The sequence below is a fragment of the Glycine max genome, chromosome 12, assembly GCF_000004515.6.
Source record: "Glycine max cultivar Williams 82 chromosome 12, Glycine_max_v4.0, whole genome shotgun sequence".
NCBI classification, from domain to species: domain Eukaryota; kingdom Viridiplantae; phylum Streptophyta; class Magnoliopsida; order Fabales; family Fabaceae; genus Glycine; species Glycine max.
The window spans coordinates 40,523,415-40,544,735 of record NC_038248.2 but is presented as its reverse complement, the minus strand read 5'-3'; the positions used below and the strand labels follow the sequence as shown (position 1 = coordinate 40,544,735).

General features: G+C 31.7%; 2 protein-coding genes and 1 pseudogene across 4 annotated transcripts; 1 reads left to right on the top strand and 2 right to left on the bottom strand.

Moving 5' to 3' along the window:
* Positions 1-1,092: 1,092 nt before the first annotated feature.
* Positions 1,093-5,679, bottom strand: LOC100812911 (ubiquitin domain-containing protein 1). The gene is made up of 4 exons (XM_003540451.5): positions 5,450-5,679; positions 3,545-3,667; positions 2,078-2,197; positions 1,093-1,334 (listed from the first exon to the last, which is right to left on the bottom strand). Exons 1-4 carry the CDS (start codon positions 5,484-5,486, stop codon positions 1,270-1,272), a joined length of 345 nt encoding a protein of 114 aa, XP_003540499.1. The 5' UTR covers positions 5,487-5,679; the 3' UTR covers positions 1,093-1,269.
* A 5,074-nt stretch (positions 5,680-10,753) lies between these two features.
* On the bottom strand, positions 10,754-15,855 carry LOC100782790 (uncharacterized; annotated as a pseudogene).
* A 958-nt stretch (positions 15,856-16,813) lies between these two features.
* On the top strand, positions 16,814-20,914 carry LOC100809703 (protein transport protein Sec61 subunit alpha). Of its 3 annotated transcripts, XM_006592875.4 has the most exons (8): positions 16,905-16,987; positions 17,312-17,423; positions 17,846-18,213; positions 18,424-18,651; positions 18,783-19,137; positions 19,220-19,347; positions 19,535-19,670; positions 20,483-20,914. In XM_006592875.4, the coding sequence occupies exons 3-8, from the start codon at positions 17,870-17,872 to the stop codon at positions 20,720-20,722; spliced, it is 1,431 nt and encodes a 476-aa protein (XP_006592938.1). In that variant the 5' UTR covers positions 16,905-16,987; positions 17,312-17,423; positions 17,846-17,869; the 3' UTR covers positions 20,723-20,914. The 3 variants fall into 3 exon arrangements, with proteins under 3 accessions (XP_003540494.1, XP_006592938.1, XP_025980527.1); XM_003540446.5 differs by lacking the exon at positions 17,312-17,423 and having other exon boundaries at positions 16,814-16,987; XM_026124742.2 differs by lacking the exon at positions 17,312-17,423 and having other exon boundaries at positions 16,905-17,068.
* The last annotated feature ends 407 nt before the right edge of the window (positions 20,915-21,321 follow it).

Genomic DNA, 21,321 nt, shown 5'->3' with positions numbered 1-21,321 from the left:
TTATTATAATAGCCCTGATGTAACTGCTTAATGTAAAAGAGATAGTTGAATTTTTCTGTCTAATAATTTTGGTGCTTTTATAAATAATTAAAAAGGTTTGTTTTTATAGGTTTTTGAATGATATCATTAGACCCTCTTACAACTTGTTACTAATTTCCAAGGGTATAGTTGATTTATAGCCGTATCTAACTTGTGATTTGAGAGTAAGTGAAATAAAATATAATTTTATTTTAAGTCCGTTAAAATTATTTTGGTCCTCTAAATAAAAAAGTTCACTTTTTAATTTTCAAATTCAAAAAATTATTCCTGTAGTTCCTTCGCTAGATTTTGAGACTAATTTTTTTAGAGACTAAATAAAATATTTTTTAAATTTGAGGAACTAAAAAATATTTAAAAAAATTATTTGGGCAGTAAAAATATAAATACATGAATTTCAAGGATTAAAAATATAATTAATTCATTAAATAATTGATTATCATTTTAAATTTTTAATGCATATTTAAAACAAGGATTGGGAAACTTATCCAACTATTCTGTTCACATTAGTAAATCAATTTATTTTAATAAAAATCATTTATTTAAAAGGAACGGTCTTTTACTTAACTAGTCTGATCATATAGGAGTCCACCTTGTCTGTTTTTGAAACCTTGCATTTCTAATAATGATAAAAAGAAAGATATCAAATGAGTTTCTTTTTTGGGTTCAAAGTCAACTTTGAATTGTTGTCAAATTTTAAAAGGAGTACAATATTAAATCCGGATAAAAATTCTTAAAAAAACTGTTCAAATGATCTTTCAACATAAATATGAACCAATATGATGTGACATAATTAATATATAATATTATTCGATAAGAATGTGATCACATTCAATTCTTAATTTGTGTATAAAAAATATCTATTAAAAAATATCAACCCTTTAAATTAATCTTAGTATATTGGAGGATTACTCCTTAGCATACTTTGGTTCAAACCAATATATATATATATGAAACCGGTGTTGAGAAATTGCCACATTGGACCTCACTCGTCCAGTACTGAAAATAGATAACGGAGTTTTGTATTTACCAAAGAAGAGGGATAGTGTCATCAGATACAGAACAAACGTTTTTTTGTTTAATTGATTGAGGAAACATAGCGGCAGATAGATTTCAAAGGTGAAAAGAAAAAAGAGTTGCTACCCTATGCAAGTTACCAATTCAATGAGATAACCAATATACATGATTTACAATGTTTTCGCCCATGAATCTTTCTATTTATATTCTCTGTTATTAACTGTCCCGAATCAGGTTAGTTGGCTCGCTCAAAACGTACTTGGGTAGCTCATACTTTGCTCCTGCAAAACAAGTATTGCAGAAAGGATAAAGGCAAATGTTGCAAGAAATGAACATGCTATTCTAGCCCCATAATTTTAGTCTCTGATTTCCATGAACTAAGTCTAGTAGTATTTCCAATTGCATAATCATGGTATCTCATGCTGCTAAGCTAGTGTTAACTTGTTTACAGCATTTCCCATGTACCATGCCCTTCAAATGCATGTTTAGAAAGGTTTGTAAATAAATCTTACGGACCCCAACAATTTTCTAAGAAATTTTTTTTTTTGAGGTAATAAATTTAGAATTAGAGTAAAAACAATGTGAGAGAACATGTTTATGTGGTAGGGTAGTTGAGCAGAGAAATTGTGGGGTTGAAGAGCTTTCTACAACAACAGTGCATTGTATTCCACCATAATCCACAACAAAGGTAGGTGTCACATGATTCAACTAGGCATGGACCACGGTTGGATAATTAAGAGGAAAAGTAGGGTAGTGCAGCAGAACGCTCACATGGTGGTTCATGCCTCATGGCATTAAAGTTATTTAGATGCTTTTAAATCCATTTAACTTCCAATTTCATAAGCCGTATTATGATTTTGAAATCAAAGGAAACTGAATCGAGTTTTTCAACTTTCAATTAAAGACCGACTCGGATTATAGAATTGAAATCACACTGTATCCCAAAACAATTTTTTTGTTCCTTTTTATTTTGAAAATTTTGTTCAATATAGTAGATAATGGAAATGCAACATGAAATAATTACCTCTTTCATCATAGCATACTGTCAAATCAGAACTCTGGACAATGACCCCAGCACTATCCACAATTACTTGTGCTAAAGTTAGATCAGCCTCAGCAGCAGCTCGAAGAGCATCCCAAATCTCTAGTGGCAAGCAGGAAAACATATCCACTTCAATTAACTAATCTAAAACAATTGTAATTATGGCATTTGTTAAACATATTAACATACTACAATATCATTGATTCTGTTCTTTCAGAAATTAGTTCTATACAATAAAATGCATTAGCTAATAGCCTGTTTGCTTAAGTTTTTTTTTTTTTTTACTACAAAGGTGAAATTTGGCTTCCCAAGGCACGTAGACCCAAAGGAAATCAACCATTACTTCTTGCCACCAGACCTAGGGAAGCCAAATTTCACTTTTTTAACTCAAGTCATTCTGAACAGATGGTCAGCCATACAAAAGAACTCTGATAAATTTTTCTTATTTCCTTGGGGCTATGTTTTTATTCTATACTATATATGCACAAATCACCAACAACCAAACAGGACTCTTACAAAAGCAAATTTTAAATTTTTTCCTTGATGTAAACTCGTTGTCCTTCTTTCCAAAATTAGCTATAAACAGCAATGTAATAGTAAGATAAAATGTAACTCTCTACTTTAAGAACATCATCATTATGAGATTCTTTATACTTTGTGAAACCTAAGCCTACAGCTAAAAAAAAATCTGTAAGAATACAAGAACTCTCTATTGCCTCAGTGAATAATGATGCCCAAAAAAAAAAGCCTAAAAATTATTGAAAACCTGTTCTAACTTCTAACCCAACGTGAAGCACTGCAAAATTTTCAACCTACAAAGCTCAATCTCTATTGCCTCAGCCAGCCATCCACTCCCCTCAAGTTAAAGTTTCCTGTCCAACTTTTTTCCAAGTAAACACTCATCAATCTCTCATTGCTGCAGTCACACCTTCATGTGAACAATCAATAATACCAACTCTCTAATAAGGAGGGCACATTTGTCTACAGCCCCTTTGAAAAATTCTTCCACAAAGAGCATTTTCAAAATTTTCTTTGTAAAGAAATGACAACCATAATTGATCAGCTTTATGCATTCTCTAACTCAAAAATGTGAACTAATGGAATAACCAGTTTAGGTTAAGATTACATGTAGCAACCTTTTGTTATTGTCAATTTGCATCTTCAACAATTACCAACCCTATGGTACAACATCCTAGCTATAAAGTTGGAGGCTTCTTAGAAGATGACCATGCTAGATGAGATCAAAGCAAAATAGTAAGCTATAAATAACTAATTTTAATCAGTCAGAAAACTAATTTAAAATAAAGAAATGCAGCAAACTTTGGGAAGTGAACTGATTCATATAAAGCAATCACTTCAACTTAAACTCCTTTTCTTCTAAAGCCAATTTAATCTGCAACAGGCCTTTAAACATTCCAAATATGGTTATTTATCGAATTGTGATAATACCTTTCCGGCCACCATAGTGAGGAGCTGTATCCCAAAACTCATCACGTAATTGTGTAAGCTGAGTCTTTGTTATGGGCTGAGGATGCTTCCAAGGCTTAGGTTTCCGGATCTTTTTTACTGCCCCTGTTATATGGTGTAAATGGCAAATGAAATCAAACTTTAAAACCTGTGCATTGTCATCAGGAACAAGCCACTAAAAAAATAGTTTAACACTTTGGACTTTGGAGGATGTCAGGAATGAAAAATCTAATCACAAGCATTTGAAATAATGAATAACAAGAATTCAGAGTAGCAACATAATAAAATAAAAAACTATATTATGAAAGGAACAAATATAAGAGTGACATGTTGCACCACTTTATTCTACATATCCTTTTTTGAGGTTAAAATGTAAATCATCTATTTGCAAAGAGTTTTTCCTTTCACGATATTATATCAACACTGCCAATACAGAACAAATTTGAGGTAAGACTAACAAAGAGGCTCCTGCATGTTGTAATGCTTGACTATGAATGGGCAACAATGCACAGATCAATGTACCTTAGAAAGGAAAGGGCATATTCATATAATGTTGCCACATTTTATCTTGTGTCCAGGGGAACAAAATTGCAAGGCAAATTTTCAGTTTCATGCTTTTTGGCACTATCTCCAGTCTCCACGAACACATAAACAAAAAGGACACAGAAACACATCATAGTGATAACTGATAAATAAGCCTTTCCTTTCACCCTTCTTCACTTGCTTAAGATCACCCAGCTACACATTCAGGTTAGGCGAAAGTGGGAAATGAAAGATTAGGCTTTACTAACTTAACAGTCAGGATACTAAGTGGTATTATCAATATCATCAAAACTTTACATTAAAAGATAAACTCATCAATAAACTGCTACAAATTTAACTTTCTTTGGTTTCTAAAATTCATAAATCAACAAGTTTATAAGCTTCTCAGGCACTTTTCAAATGCTCATACCAAATTACTGCAATCCAGCTAAAATCTTAAAGATCTAAACTAACCCCAATTGTAGGGCCCATTCCAAAACCAACTATTTCCAACCTCAATTCAATCACCAAAAACCCACCAACAGTGTCCCCGTTAGAGACTAAATTTTCAAAACTAATAAGAGGGACAGGCCAAGTGCATGTTTGGTTTAACATTGACTTATCCAGAATCACGTCAAAAAACCAGCTAACCTAAGTTTAGATAAATGTTTACATTTTCGATTCTGTGTTGAGAAATTGATTTTGGGTCCAAAATTAATTTTGAGTAAAAGTTACTTTAGATAACTTTTGCATTGGATCAAAAATAGTTTACACTAAATTTTACTAATAAACATAAATCACATGACTTCAAAATCAATTTGACCCAAAATCAATTTTGGAAAACCAATTTCATTCAAAATCAATTTTACCAACACTCACTCAAACACACCCCACGCAAATCACTTGAACTTAAAAACAGCACCATGTAGAGTTTACTAGTTTGGCACACCATCCTAACTCTTACCCCAAATACAGCCACTAGCAACATCCAACAGATTAAAAAAACAACCTATGACAAAAATTGCTTTGAAAAACAAACACACTCACACAAAAAAATGCTCCAAACGGTTACATATGGTAGGACTTTCATTATTCAATACAAAATGAGGCAAAATATCTAAAACCCAAAAAAAAGATTTTTAAATTTGTTTGCTCTATGCACCTTATTTCCTGATTTTCTCCCCCTTCAAAATTACAATTTTTTAGAGTCACTACATATGATTGTTGACAAATATCAGCACCCCATGAAACAAGAACAAGAAAGAATGGATTTTGACAGCGACCCGTGATGAAATTGGTAAAGATTTAACGAAAAGGGAATGCAAAGAAAAGGTTTGAGAGGAATGAAAAGAAGGGGTGGCTCACCATCAGGCTTGGATTGTGAAGATCCAGCACAACCCATTGCAGAAAAAGGGAGCAGAAGTTGGTTGGCAGAAGGAGAGAGAGAGAGAGAGAGAGAGAGAGAAGAGAAAGCCAATTCTCACTGAGATGCCAAGTCAATGACGTAGCTTTGGCACGATAACCACTGCAGTAGGTAACGGTAGTAGCTACACTCTAACCTTTGTACTTTGTACACCACTCTCATCCCATAATCCATATCCATATTAAGTTTATTTTATTTTAAAGTTAAATATTAAATAATATTGTATTTTTTTCAACTACGTTACAAGTAGAACTGTTGGGTATTTGTACAATGAATTATATCGGTTTTGAAGAAAAAAATAATCTAATTCAATATCTTTTGGTTCAAAATTTTTAAGTTGGTTCAATTTAATATAAAGTCGTTTGGATTAGATTATTTTTTATTTTAATCTTATTTTTAAAAATATAAATAAATGGTAATATGTATAATAAATATAATAAGAAATCATTTAAAATATATTATCCATGTTTTTAATTTTTTTGTCATATATATTTCAAAATTAAAAAAAAAATTATTTATGAGTAGTTTGAAACTATTTTTATATGAAATTTAGCATTATCATTAATCATTATATTATTTTTTTATTACTGTCTTATTAATAAGGAATATCTATCAATAGTGAATTAATTTTTTGGTATGCATATTTGTTTTAAGTTGATTAGTGTAAAATTATGCCAAATTAATTTTATATGGTACAAAATAATGATTGTTAAGGTTAGATACTATACAATTAGTTGTGTTTGTTATTATTATGATAATGATTAAAGTGGTGATAATTAGTGTAAAAATATATAAAATTAGTTATGTGTTTGTTGATAACAATTAAAATTATTAATATTTAAAATAAACTTAGTTTTAATTTTATGTGTAAAAATAGTATATATTTTTAAAAAATATTTATTATAAGTTAAATATTTAAAAAATTATAAAGGAAAAAAAAAATAGTTCCCTTTAATAGACTTCTAGATATGTCCATATCTCTAGTATTCTAACCAAAGGGTTTGAAAGTCAAATAAGACAAAAATTTTGCTTAAAGAATTTGAGTTTAATTTCTACTCAAACCAACAATATATTAGTAATTAGTTTTATAATATACTTTCTTTTGTGTATTATGAGATTCTTTAGTAAATTTGTTTGTTCCTTTTTACATTATTTTTTTTCTAATTTTTAGATGTATTAATTTTTACTTTTTTTACATATCCTTATTTAGATATCCTCTCTCCAAACATTAATGAGAATCAATTATAATTAAGGATTATTCGAACTTGTCTTATAATTAAGGATGAAAGAAGTAGTAATTATAAAAAATTATTTATTCTTATTTTTATTAAAAAAACATTTTTTACTTTGTCATTAAATAAATGAATCTTGATATTTAGAGAAATTAGTCTTTAATATATTGCTAGATAATAAAAAAACACATATTTTTTTTAAAAAAAAAATCTGTCATTGGATAAATATTTTGGTAAGTGATAATATGATAGATGAATAATTGAAAGGTTATCTAAAAAAATAGACAAATTACATATTAAGATTATAGTATTATTGTATAAAAGTATATTTTTAATAATATTAGTAATCCGATACAATAATTTGAAATGAATTAGAATGTGATGACAAAGAATATATATATATATATATATATATATATATATATATATATATATATATTCAGATATTATTACATATGATAAGATTATTTATTTTTATTAGTTTAAAGTCATATTTAGAGCCAATTTTAACTAAGTAATACTGTAAAAAAAAACTTTATTATTAGAAACAATCCCTTGATGATAGACGAAAATTATATGCAAATAGTTTATACCGAATAAAAAAAATGGACGAAAAAAGTTTAAAGTTAAATTTTATTATAATTTTTTAATATTTTTCTCTTTGATAACATCATAAATAAGGTGTGGATCCCCGATTCCCCTCTCCGTTATTCTCTCGGGTCAGGTTGCCTCTTTGGTGGGTAAAACACGGGCTACCCTTCATTTATTTTATGTTGCGCTTCAAATATGCCATAACTATGTGCTGCATTTTCTTTTTATTTCTTGATTCTTATATTTATCCTTAACATTTTTATTCAACTTATTGATTCTTAGATTTGATTCTTAAGTAACTACATATCAAAATTTCTCAAACTATTTGTAACTTTTTAAAGTAAATCAATATCAAGTTGGAGAGAAAGTCTCTTTTAAAGTTCATAATAGGTAAAAGTTAACTTAAAAAATTATTCTTACCTTACAACCTAAAATACTAATAAAAAGTGATATTATGACTAACGGGTTGAATCTTGCCGAAAGAATTAGTCTGCTCTAACATAATTAATCAAGATTAAATTTTTATTGAAAGAGATATTCATATTATGACCATGTCTCGAAATTTAAAGGAAGAAAGGAAAAAAAACTTGTGAGAAAAAAAAAATGATGCTATGATTCAGTGAAAAACATTAGGTCCCGGTTTAATTGGTTTTAAAGGGTGTACCTTAAATTTTTATAATAAAAAAACGAGTGTAAATTGGGTGCAACAGGTTAATACTTAATAATAGTGTGAATATGGCATATGTCCATTGGCCACTGAGAAAAGGTACAGTTACATAAATATATCAAAAAGGTAACAAGGAATAATCAAGAGTTCAATTCAGAGCTGAATTTGCTGCGGCTTTTCTTTTTTTTTTTTTTGTGTGTAGATATTTTATTAAAGTGGAAATGAAATGGTTATGTACTATACATTATTGAATGTAAGGAAGAGGGAATCATAATGGCTCAATAATAAGCATTACTGATAACAAAAGTAAAAAGAAAAGATAGGGAGAAACAGATAAAGTGGTTGCTGGCTGTCAATGTTCCATGTTGCGTGGCACTATGGCGGAGAAATATGTGACAATATTAAAATAGAAAGATGCTACCAAGTAATATTAAAAGTATTAGATTGGATAAAGAAAATTATGTAAATTTTATCAAATAACAAATGAAAACCATTAAGTAAAGGATAAGACTTATATTATTTAGGGGTTTTGTAATTCGCTTAGCTGTAATCTTTAGGAGCCTAATGATGGATTAAAAAGTATATTAGTAGTGGAACATATGTATAATTTGTATGAAATTCTAGGTTTAAACATGTCGTTATTATTACATACCAAACAATACTTTTCTTAGAAGACTAAGAAATAAATTTTAAGTTATACAAAGAATGATAATGGGATTTAAATTTATCTACTTATATAAGAATTTTTTTTTTATCATCTTATACAATCTACACAAGGCCCTTCTCACAAACCTAGCATATGTGGCTTATTGAAATGAATACTTTATTAATATTTTTGATAAATAGAATAAATATTAACAAGTGTTAGTAAAATATTAAGTAAATAAATAAAATATTATTAAAAATATTTATTATATTAAAATCACAAAATTCATTTAATATATAAATATTTTAAGTAATTAACCGTATTTAATAGAATGTATTAAATGGCCCTTAATTTATACTTTTAAGTACTTATTAACGAGACTCGTAAAACAATAAAAAAAAATAGCAACAACAAGATTGAGCAGCACAATTAATTAATAAGTAGGTTCTTTAAGTATCTTGGCAAGGATCACATTCCATGATCATATGGAAAAGACTATATTAACAGATATAAAACATATTTCATCCATGGGATGTCTTGTTTTGAGCAAAAATAAAAAATAAAACAGAGAATATTATTTACATCTGTCACTTTTATGGATAATACTTAATAGACCTAATTAAATAAATTTAACTATTTACAAATAAATATGATACTTTCTTATATAATAAATTCATTTGGTTAAAACAAATTATATTTATTCCATGAAGAATCCACAAGAACAACTAAACATTTGTGAAAAATTACATTAGCTTGATATTTTTTATATTTTAAATTTAAATTATCTATTAATTAGAAATAATCTCAAATATGATTTTTAAAATAATTATAAAAACTAACGAATCTATCATATATAACAACTTTTTTTTGACAGATACCATGTATAACAACCTGTGATTAACTAATAATGTAAATACTAATTTAATTCATGTAATAAATTACATATAGTATATTTTTTTAATATTCAAATATTGAAATTGATTAAAAGAAACTTAGGCTAATTTTATAATCATTGAAATTTGATACACTGTTGTGACTGTATCTGGGAAACCAGCAAAGCCCAACATGCCGAGCTCGCTTCGCTACTTAATTTACCAAGTTTATTTTTTACAAATAAGATATTTGTTTAATGAACTAAGTTTGTACTCGTAGCTAAACTGCTATTAAAGCCTAATGAATAATGGAGAAAATATACTTTCAAATATTGAATATCACGAAGATAACAAATGATGTCTATCTATTACATCATTCCATGTAAACACAAGTTGAAATTTTAATTATAAATATTGAAAATTACAGACTAAAATTATTCATGGAATAAAAACGAAGTAAAAACTAAATTAGTCACTTTTTTTTTAAATCATGGTATAAGTTAAAGCAAAAGTAAGAAATCCATTATCTTTTTTTACTATATAAGGTTTCCTTGTTTGTTTTGCGTCTTACAGATAAAAGTTGCCATATTTTGGCAAGATGCTCGTGTTGGTGGATAGTTCGACCTAACCTTTAAAAGAGAGAAAGAAAATGACGATTGAAACAAAAGACAAATGGACTGTGACAAATACATAGTAGCAAACAAATCAGAAGAACAACCACCCTCCTAATTAACCCTCTTTATTTGTACAACTTTCTGGTAACTATTTTAAGAAAAAAAATATTTGATGCAAAATTTAATTTTGCTATAAATGTCAGTACAAATTTTTTATACAGTTAAATAATGAAAATTTATTTTATACATATTTATTAAAGTAATTATTAATAAAATAATATTTAATTATATAATAATATGACTAAATGACGGTATACAAAATTTCTTACGTAACATATCAATAAACTTATATTGACATCTCAATAAATTTTAATTATATTATTATTATTATTATATAATGATAACATTGAGGTTAGATTACGAACTACCCAAACTCTTATCACTAACTCGGCAAAAAAAAAACTTTTATCCCTAAATTGATCTTCTTCTTTCTTTTAAATCTTAGTGGATTGAAAATTCATTTAATTAATATTTCACCCTACAATCTGTTCCTAGGCTAAGTGAGATAAACCTAGACTAAATAAAAACATAATTCATTTAATAAGTGAATCAACCCGGTCTAGTACGTTTAAATGCAGATCAAAATGAAATAGACTAATCCATGTACCTACCTATACTTTTAGGCAAACAAAATTAGAGTATTAGTTACAGAAAAGATAGACTCATGATGACACGAATTTTCATATTTCAATTTCCAAAACATAGAGGTGCACTGTGGAAGATAGGAAATGATAGGAATGTGGATATTTGGAAGGATCGATGAGTTCTACCATATCAGTATATCAAAAATTGTTGACATGTTTAAAGAAAGATTCAATGTCACTTTAGGTTTATTATATTTTAAATTTTTATTTTGATTTTTTATATTTTTAAAATGTATTATTTTAGTCTTTTTTTTTCAATTTTTTGTTAAAAATATTAAAGTTATGTTAATTTATAAATTTTAAATTAGTTTAGTGTCGCTTTTGGTTATATTTCCCAGTTTATTTTTCTTTAATATATTATGTTTTAAAAATTTCATTTTAATCCTTTATAACATAGTATTTGCTTATAACATAGCTTCGAGTACTGGTCAAGTACAGACACACTTCAAACTAATGTAGGTGCACATATTCAATATAATGGAGAACATAATGCTAGTGAAAAATAAATCAATGCAAAACTCGTTTACTGAGAATTGAATCGGAAGGTCTCCTCAGATGCATACTTAGTTCTCATACGGTAATGGTCAAATTTTTTATTATTATGATCAACAACCCTTGTCTCAACAGGTTTGGCCTCAGCTCCAACTGCCCCCATAACAACTTCTCCACTCTTTTCTCGTTGCCTGTGTCTTGGCCTTTCTTTCTGGCTCTTAGATTTGGTGTATGGAGGAATCTCAGAAGACCATAGAATTCGGCATACTCGGGTCGTTTTGATGATCGGTGCTTGCTTGACATAGAGGGGTCCTTGAAACTGCTTGATTTTATCTTCGGGGGCTTCATTTCTGAATATTTCTCAACTGTGGTTGGAGTATGAACCTGTGACGCCATCCGATTTTCGGTAAGAGGAGTATGTCCTTGAGCATTTTGCCTATTGACCAATGGAGGCCGCACATCATCTTCAGGCATCACAAGACGATCATTCAGAGGTTTTAGGCCCCTCTTGGAGTTGCCAGGTCTGAAATGTGAGGGAATGAATGCACTAGCTAATGCTTCAAGGGAAAGCTTAGAAAGATCAATGATGAGCTGTCCAAAAGACGGCCATCCAGGCTCCTCTTTACTGCTCTCCAGGATTGGCATGTGTTTCTCATTGCTTGCTAGCCCTTTGAACTGGTTTTCTGATGGTTGCTGCTGCTGCAGCATTTGTGTAGTGTAATTAGCCAATCAGCAAGGGTGATGTACTTTCTTAAAATGAACAGCATCACATAACAACTAAAATATACATACCAAAGCCCAAAGAAAAATAAGATTTTACAGCAAAAGGATGAAATTGGGCCTGTTTGGTTTGAGAAAAAAAAATTGTTTCCATTTCCTCTTTTCACAAATAATTACAAAGGTGCTACATTTTTTCACTTCATTTTTTATTTTAAAGATTTATACAAGTGATAAAGACAACATGTTTGCATTGTTTCCCTTCCTGTACTAATATTTGAAAATAGAAAACAGTGTAAAAAATAATGTATATTTTTTGTAATTACCTATAAAATCAGGAAAAAAAAATTTATTAAACCAAACAGACCCTTAAATGAAGGAAGCCTGCCTTTTCACCTCACACCCTCACAAGTAAAAAGACATTTAAAAAAGAGAAAATATTCCACTTTAAAAACTGAATAAGAAGTAAATTTGAAGTCTTGATTTTGAAAACTAAGTAAATTTGGGCTCATGTTCTGGCTCAACAACATGCAGTAAGCATCCAAGATAAAACAGAATAATGTTGACATAATATGGTTACAACAGGCAAAATGTCATAATTTTGAAATTTCTGTTTTTACAAAACCTATTGAAGTAAAACATACTGTTTTTGAGAAAGAAGTGGATCCAAATCCCAGCTGAAGCATACATGTAGCATATCCTACGATAACAGCACCAACAACTGTAAGTATATCTGCAGGAAAACCCACAAAATGAACTAAAATCAGAAGTTGATTGGCCAATAGAGAATCTAAAGGATTTGATAAAAGATGCAATCACATCATTAGTTTTCACATTTACATATTCCCCATTGTTTCACTTCTCTGCTAAATACAGCAAATTCACATTCTTAAGTAACACCAACACGTGCAAATATTTTATGTACTAAAAGCATTTATAGAACAATCTTCTGATAAAGAACGAAGCAGATGCACCAAGAATAGCATAGTGAAACTAAATAGTATTTGTCTGACTGGAATTTTCCATTTCATTTATAAATCCACATGCAGTGACATCATTTAATGCATCTTCTTCACAAGTCTAGTCTATGAGGGCAAGAGATGTTCCCTTAAATTTGAAGATGGGATCACACTAGATGAAGCGACCATTTCATATCAAGAAGGATCCAATAAAGCTGCCCTCTCCTCTCCCAGCTTAACTAAAAATATGCCATGAGAGAGAGGCAAGCAAATGATGTTCATAGTAGTCGACAAACTATGAAGTGACAAACAGTAATGCAATCAACATTCAGTATTTTACTTTTTTCTTTCTTCATAACTCATATTGTGATAGAAACCCAAATTACATATTGGATGCCATTATTCCTTCTTAACTTTCCTTCTTTTTTCCTGTTTATAGATGATATTCAAATTCAAAGCCATAACTTCAACATCTGAATCACATGTTACAAAGGCCAGAAGTTTTTCTTCTCCAGTGGAGTATAAAGCATTCAAAACGTTTTTGTCTTGTAGCACTGTATTTTCATCCTATGTCAACAGAAATGATTATATTCAATGATAGCACATATGAAACAGAAGCCTAGAGTGACTTCTGAAGCAGATGGTCAAGGCACAGGACAACTCAGAGACTAGGGTCAAACCAGAGATCTTTGGTACCAACTTGAATCTGAATATCTTATTGATTGATTTATACGAATAGACTGCACAATATTTGTATATTTCTATACAATACCCACTGGATCAATCCCCAAAGTTAAGGGATTAGAATCACCTAAGGAAAGAATAAACTAGCCAAGGAAACTAGGTAATCTAGTAAATAATACAAGGATATTTACAGAATCCAAATAATATCAACTATAATCAACAAGATAAGAATATAAACCTGTACTGGAAATTGAATTAGACTGATAATCACAATCTTCCTGGTCAAGGGCGATTTGCCGAAGAGAACATCTCTTGAGAATTTAGCATCCTCACTAGGCCCATCCCTATAGCCTGCAACATTTGACTTTCCTCCAGCAATGGTTGTCACACCTAAAAAATACTCACAAAGATCACTAACAATATCCTTTTTCACCATTCTCACTGACAATTCTACCAATACATTAGGATCCCATAACCACTGGTTGTATTGTTTAAGTGATGGGATTGACAATTATGTCATGGTATTGAACTGTGGGATTCTCATGCCAAACACTCTAGCAGGTTTCCAGTAAAAAGAATACCACAATTGCATCTTAGAGTACTAGTAACACTTCTGTTGAATTCCTATTTATACACTTTATGTCCAAATTCCATTCTATATTGTCAGATACCAATATACCATGTTAGTACAGACTAGATCTTGAATTATTGTAAGTTGCAACTCAATCATCAGTTATCACGTACCAGCATCTCCAATCTTTCTGATGGCCAGATTCTGAGTATCAGCAACATAAACATTCCCCTTATCATCGACGGTTATGCCTTTGGGGTGATTGAAAAGTGCATCACTTGGTTTTCCATCCACATGACCAGTGTAGCCTTGAAATGACCCAGCCACCAATCTACCTCTACTATCTGCAGCCAGATAACATAAGCTGACAACATAATTAGGATTCCATAAATGTAATCCCAATGAATTAAGATCAAATCATTCAAAATTTCAATTAATGCAAAACTCTGTTTGACTTGTCGTATAACTTTCACAGTTTTACCTACCAATGCTGTTAAGAGAAACCCATGGACAATGTAACATAAAGCTTAGACTTAATTTTCCCCTTTTCTTTTTTTCCCCTCTTTAATCCCCCACCTTTACTAGAGAAATGTCAATTCCCTGTTAACTTGAACCAGATAAGTAACTAAAACCCAGATTCCTTCTTTCTTTTTTTCCTTAATTTTTATCATCATTCTTACCGTTCGCCAGCAACATTCAGAACCAATTTGAAAGCATTATGACAAAAATATTAACCACCAGGAACGTATGTCAAAATTACCATATCCTAACCAATCAAATTTGCTTATAACAGTTAGAAAATCTCAAGAGGACAAGAGCAACCATACATTGGGACAAAGGCGGAGTTATCCAAACAATGTTACTGTTAATTGCATCAACAGCAAAGAGTTCACCGTCCTCCTGAGACACGGATCCTGTAAGGGACAACCCCAATCTTGTTTCCTTCCACAACAGTCTCCACCACGTAACCATTTTCAAATTGAAGAGCATTCCCATCTGAAAAGAAAGAAACAACAAATCACATTCACACACATACACATACACAAACACCTTAACCATAAGAATGTTACACTACAAACTCATATATAACTTGAAAAATTCTCACTCTCAGTAGAGAAAGAGCAATAACCTGAGTGTGGTGTCTTGGAGGTAGACCTCGTCCATTTGATGAGTGAAGAGAGATGCTTAATCAACGGCCCTGATTCATTATCATTGTTTAATTACAGTAACCAAAAAGAAAGAACCATTGAAAAGACACCCAGTTAGGTATTCATCAACCTTAAGCCAAAAGATCGAAAATTTAGCATACCCATTTAAAATTATGGGAAAAATCACGTTTCAATTCCTTAGACTATTGCATACCCATTCTGATTTTTAGGCACAAATGAAACAAAATTCTCACCAACATATGGCTTTCTTGCTTCCAATTCCTTAGACTATTGCATCTCGTTTTGCACCATAGGTTTGACTATTTTGGCTAATTGTCTAGATAGTCATCACAATGGGCATTTCCTCAAACATACTTGCAATAGCAGGCACCACAGTTGACGTAGTGCCACTCGAAGAAGTAGGCGAAGTAGTTGTCACAGGACTTGTCATTAAGGAAACAAACATTCTCAATGAACTCTCTCCTTATTTCGAATCGTTCTTCCTCTTGGTTTGTTGATCCATCTCACGCACAACAATCTTACAAGAACGCAAATGCATAGACTGGTAAAACTTCGTCATTGATTGAAACTGTTTGATCAATTCATCCACATAGGTCCCACCAGGCATGCCAATTTTGTTGTTGTGAGAATAACTAATAACTAACCTAATTGAATTCTTCTATAACTACTTCAACATGATCCCAAAAATTGAATGAAGAATCAAATGATTTGATTGTCAAGAGGGGAAATCTACCTCTTGACCTTTGTGGGTTCTAAGTTACTAAAAAAAAAAACACTTGATTTGGGATGAATCTAACGAGAATATGAACAAATAAACTAAAAGCTGAAATCAAAAGAAAACACTAAATTCAACAAAGATAATTAGAAACTAATTGGAAAATAATTACATCAATTGGTTGTTTCTAGTTAAAGGTCCTTACAAACATTTCTGAAACATACATTTATATTGTAAAATCTAAGCTAACTTAATAAAAATTATGTCTCATCCACATTTGTGCATTATTTCTTTTTTCAGCTGCTTCAGCTATTACACGCATTTCGGCTAAGTAGCAACACAATGCACTTTCCAAGTTTCAATTCTTTAGGAGCTGCTCCTAGTTCATGAGATTCTTCTCATACAAAACTTTTTTTATCCAATACCCTGTGATTCTATAGAAATATACAAACCCTTTGACTATGTTTCTAGCATAATTTATTCGGCTAACTAAAAATATTTTAACTGGTAACATATTTATAAGAATTTAAGGATTTGTTTGGTTGTGCAAAAAGTAATAAAGAAATGAGTAAAAATTTCAAAATTTGATATAAATTTCATACTCTAATATTCGACTTTAATTATAATTTTTTTTCTTTCATTTAACTCTGTACAGTGCCTGAACCTTAGAAAAATATCCTCGCAATCCCGCGTGCACAAAATGAGATAGAGGACTTTTCCTCTTTGGTTCAAAAAAAAAAAAAAAGAAATCATAGTCCTGGTCCTCTATATAAACACGCGTCCCCACGCACCAACGCAGCCTGCACTTCTCAATCGCAAATTTTCTCCCCCAAATCGTAGATCTACGGTAAAATTCTTTTTCCATCGCTGCTTCCATTTCATTTTCGCGGATTCCCAGATCTGCATATTCCTCTTTCTGCACCCCCGTGTATGTTCCCCGATTCGCTTCTCGCCTTTGGCACGTGCGAATTAGGGTTTCAATTCGCGTTTGCCGTTTCATGAGACCAGATCTAGTTGTATTGCATGCATTGGAATTGCGTAGCTCGCTGATTTTGTTTATTGTTTTTTTAGGTTAAATGCAGGCGATGTGTAATTCTATGTAGCCGTGTAACTGAATGATTGATGTACCTTTTTTTTTAATTGAAATGAAGTTTTGTTTACATGATACCAGTTTTAGGATCAAAAGGTTGAATCAGTGAAAATTGGGCATTCGTTGTTCTCGTATGCTTCTCAGTAAACTGGTGATTTTAGTGAGTATAAATTGAAAAGGTTTGCTAATGTAGGTGAGAACCGTTTTTAATTAGTGTGTGTTTGGGTGAGCCTTTTAAAATTGTTTTTGATTGAATTTGACTTTGCAAAATTGATTTTCAAGCAATGTGATTTATGTTCGAAGTTTATATTCTAAAAGCAGGATGCAATTTTTTATCCAATGAAGAAGTTATTTATAGTTGCTTCATCACAAAATCAATTCTAGACTCTTGGATCATTTTTTTAACACAGAACTAAATATATGAATATTTCATCTAAAATCATGCCATTAGAAACTTTGCAGTGCACAGCGTTTTTAATTTCTTGTTTTTGTTTGATTTGGGCTTTTGCTATTTGATGAATTGTGTCTTGGATGCTGAGATATTATTTAGAAGTACGCTATTTTGGCCCCTTCTTGTTAGTCCTCTTACAGATGCGTGCTGAATTTTTGGTACAGGTTAAATTGGTGTAGTGTGGTAAGATGGGAGGAGGATTTAGAGTGCTTCACTTAGTTAGGCCATTTCTCTCGTTTCTTCCTGAAGTTCAAACTGCTGACAGGAAAGTGCCATTTAGAGAGAAGGTCATATACACTGTGATCTCTCTTTTCATTTTCCTGGTTTGTAGTCAGCTCCCTCTATATGGGATACACTCAACAACAGGTGCTGATCCATTCTATTGGATGCGTGTTATTCTCGCTTCAAACCGTGGAACTGTCATGGAACTTGGAATCACTCCGATTGTGACTTCTGGGCTAGTAATGCAACTTCTGGCTGGGTCAAAGATCATTGAAGTGGACAACAATGTACGAGAGGATCGAGCCCTGTTGTATGTGCCTTTCTTTGTACTTATATTCCTTTTGCTGAACATATTTTTTTTTCTCTGTCTAATATTATCTGATTTTGCATTTGTGGCCATCAATTTAACTGTGTAAAATAAGTATTTGTTGCATTGTAATATTTCTCTTTGATGGCACTGCTCTATGGTGGCATATTTGCTATAGACTGTATATTGAGATAACTTCCATTTCTTTCCCAGAAACGGAGCACAGAAGCTACTTGGTATTTTGATAGCTGTTGGTGAGGCAGTTGCCTATGTTCTTTCGGGGATGTATGGTAGTGTGGGGCAACTCGGAGTAGGAAATGCTATCCTCATCATTATCCAGCTCTGTTTTGCGGGTATAATTGTGATATGTCTAGATGAGCTTCTTCAAAAAGGATATGGTCTGGGGTCTGGAATTTCCCTTTTCATAGCAACTAATATCTGGTAAATTTCTACCCTAACGATATATTTCCTGCTTGTAATCTATAATGTTCTTGTTGTCTTCTAGCAACTGCTAACCAGAATGTTTAACCATTTATCAAATACTTAAAAGGAATTCCCTTGTCATTTTTCAGTGAAAACATTATATGGAAGGCATTTAGTCCCACCACTATTAACAGTGGACGTGGAGCTGAATTTGAAGGTGCTGTTATTGCTCTGTTCCATTTGCTGATAACTAGAACAGACAAGGTCCGTGCTCTTCGTGAGGCATTTTACCGGCAGAATCTTCCCAACGTGACAAATTTGCTTGCTACTGTCTTGATCTTCCTAATTGTCATATACTTCCAAGGTTTCCGGGTGGTCTTGCCTGTAAGGTCAAAGAATGCTCGTGGGCAGCAGGGTTCATATCCAATCAAATTGTTTTATACCTCCAATATGCCCATCATTCTTCAGTCTGCCCTTGTTTCCAATCTCTACTTCATCTCCCAGGTAATTATAGTTGTATGATAGGTCAGATTCCATGTTTTCAGATTCACTGTTTTAACAATCTAATGTTATTCAACGTGTTCAGCTGCTCCACCGTAAGTACAGCGGAAACTTCTTTGTAGATCTATTGGGAAAATGGAAGGAATCTGAATATGGAGGTGGTCAGTCTGTTCCTGTTGGTGGTATTGCATACTACATCACTGCACCATCCAGGTAGGAGAATTGCTGACAAATTGATGTTCAGTGCTTTGTATGCTGTATATATACTAATTGTCAGCCAGCTATGTACTGCTTTCATCTTTCTCATTTGATAACCCTAATTTGTGCCTTTGCTGTATATGTTTTTCATCTTTCTCATTTGATAACCCTAATTTGTGCCTTTGCTGTATATGTTTTGCAGCTTAGCTGATATGGCGGCCAATCCTTTCCATGCACTGTTCTATCTTGTGTTTATGCTTTCAGCTTGTGCCTTGTTCTCAAAAACATGGATTGAAGTCTCTGGTTCATCTGCTAGAGATGTTGCCAAGCAGCTGAAGGTACGAACTGGCATTCATTTTGCATACCATTTCCCTATTGACGATATATTTCTTAAGTAAAGCAGCAGAATATTAGCTAGGCTTGGGTTTTAGCCATCTTTAGAAGCAAGTAATACTGTGTCTAAACAACTATTATTTTGAGCTTCGACCCAACTCTTTTTGTAAGCTTTAAACCAACATAAATTTTAATTGAACTTTAAATGAAAGGTTGTGTATGGGGCCAATGGACTGGAATATAGATGACTAGTTGCACTTTGTCATTCTTGCTGGATCTTGGACTTGTATCATGGTGTACTTACGAGTTTGTAAATCTTGAAATAGTGATTGTGAAATGCTCTGTTCTCTTGGAATTACTTCCAAATAATGATTAATGAAGCATATGGATTGATTAGAAGTTTAGGACAGGCACAAAATATAGACTTGTGCTTTTACTGACTTGAGTTCTGTACCAGAATTTAATTGGGTTCCTTTTTTGGGATGGGAACAAAACAAATAAGAAACCAATGTGTCTATTTATCCATTATATGTCACCAAGTCTCCTCTCGATCACTTCTTTTTAATGTCCATTTAGTTTACAAATTTAGGTTAGGGTTAGGGTCAGGGTTAGGGCCAGTGTCAATGTTTTGGGCAACCTTCTTTGGTTTCCAAAGCAAAATACCTCTTTGTAAAAGGTGGTTCTGAATCTGAATTTCTTGTCAGGAACAATGTTTTATCATATGGAAATTCATATGTATTAAGATATCAGACAAATAAACTGTATCTCTATTATGTTGGCAAATTTTGTTGGTCACGGTACATTTTTGAACTTGCAGGAACAACAAATGGTAATGCCCGGACACCGTGAGTCAAACTTGCAGAAAGAGCTGAATCGATACATTCCCACTGCCGCAGCATTTGGAGGCATCTGTATTGGTGCCCTGACAGTGTTGGCAGATTTCATGGGGGCCATCGGTTCAGGAACAGGAATATTGCTTGCAGTAACCATCATCTATCAGTACTTTGAGACATTTGAGAAGGAGAGAGCTAGCGAGCTTGGCTTCTTTGGTTTCTAAGTTCTGCCAATGAGCTCTCCCACACCCCTTGTTTGAGGGATCGTTATACTTGTAGGTCGTTTAACATCGTAAGGGAGGACATAGTCTAGTTTGTTGTCATTTTTTTTACTTCTTTTTCCCCTTTCAACTGAGGAAGTATGTAGTACATCGTTAACATTTTTGGGTTTCCTCAAAATATACTTGAGTTTATCATTGGATTGAATCTATATTAAAGTCTGATAGCAATGTTTAAAAAACTGGATCTTAAATTCACCTGCTTAGTGATGGAAATTGGAAATCGCTTAGTGCGTTGTACATTTCCTCGACTAGCCTGACATTATATAAAACTGATTTTAAACTTTTTTAATGTGCAAATGTTAAAATTAAAATTAGAAAAATAAAAGTTATATATTGATGGTGTAAATTTTTTTACATAACTATTATTTAATTATAATTGATTGATTTTTAAAATAATTATTTTTAAGTAATTCAAGGATAATTTGTAATTGGATAAATTTTAAATTAGAGGTTATCAATTAGTTAAAGTTAAGTAAAAACTTAAGAGTGCTTCCCAAAACGTCTTTTTACTCGACCTTGCATCTAGATGGTTAAGAAATCGT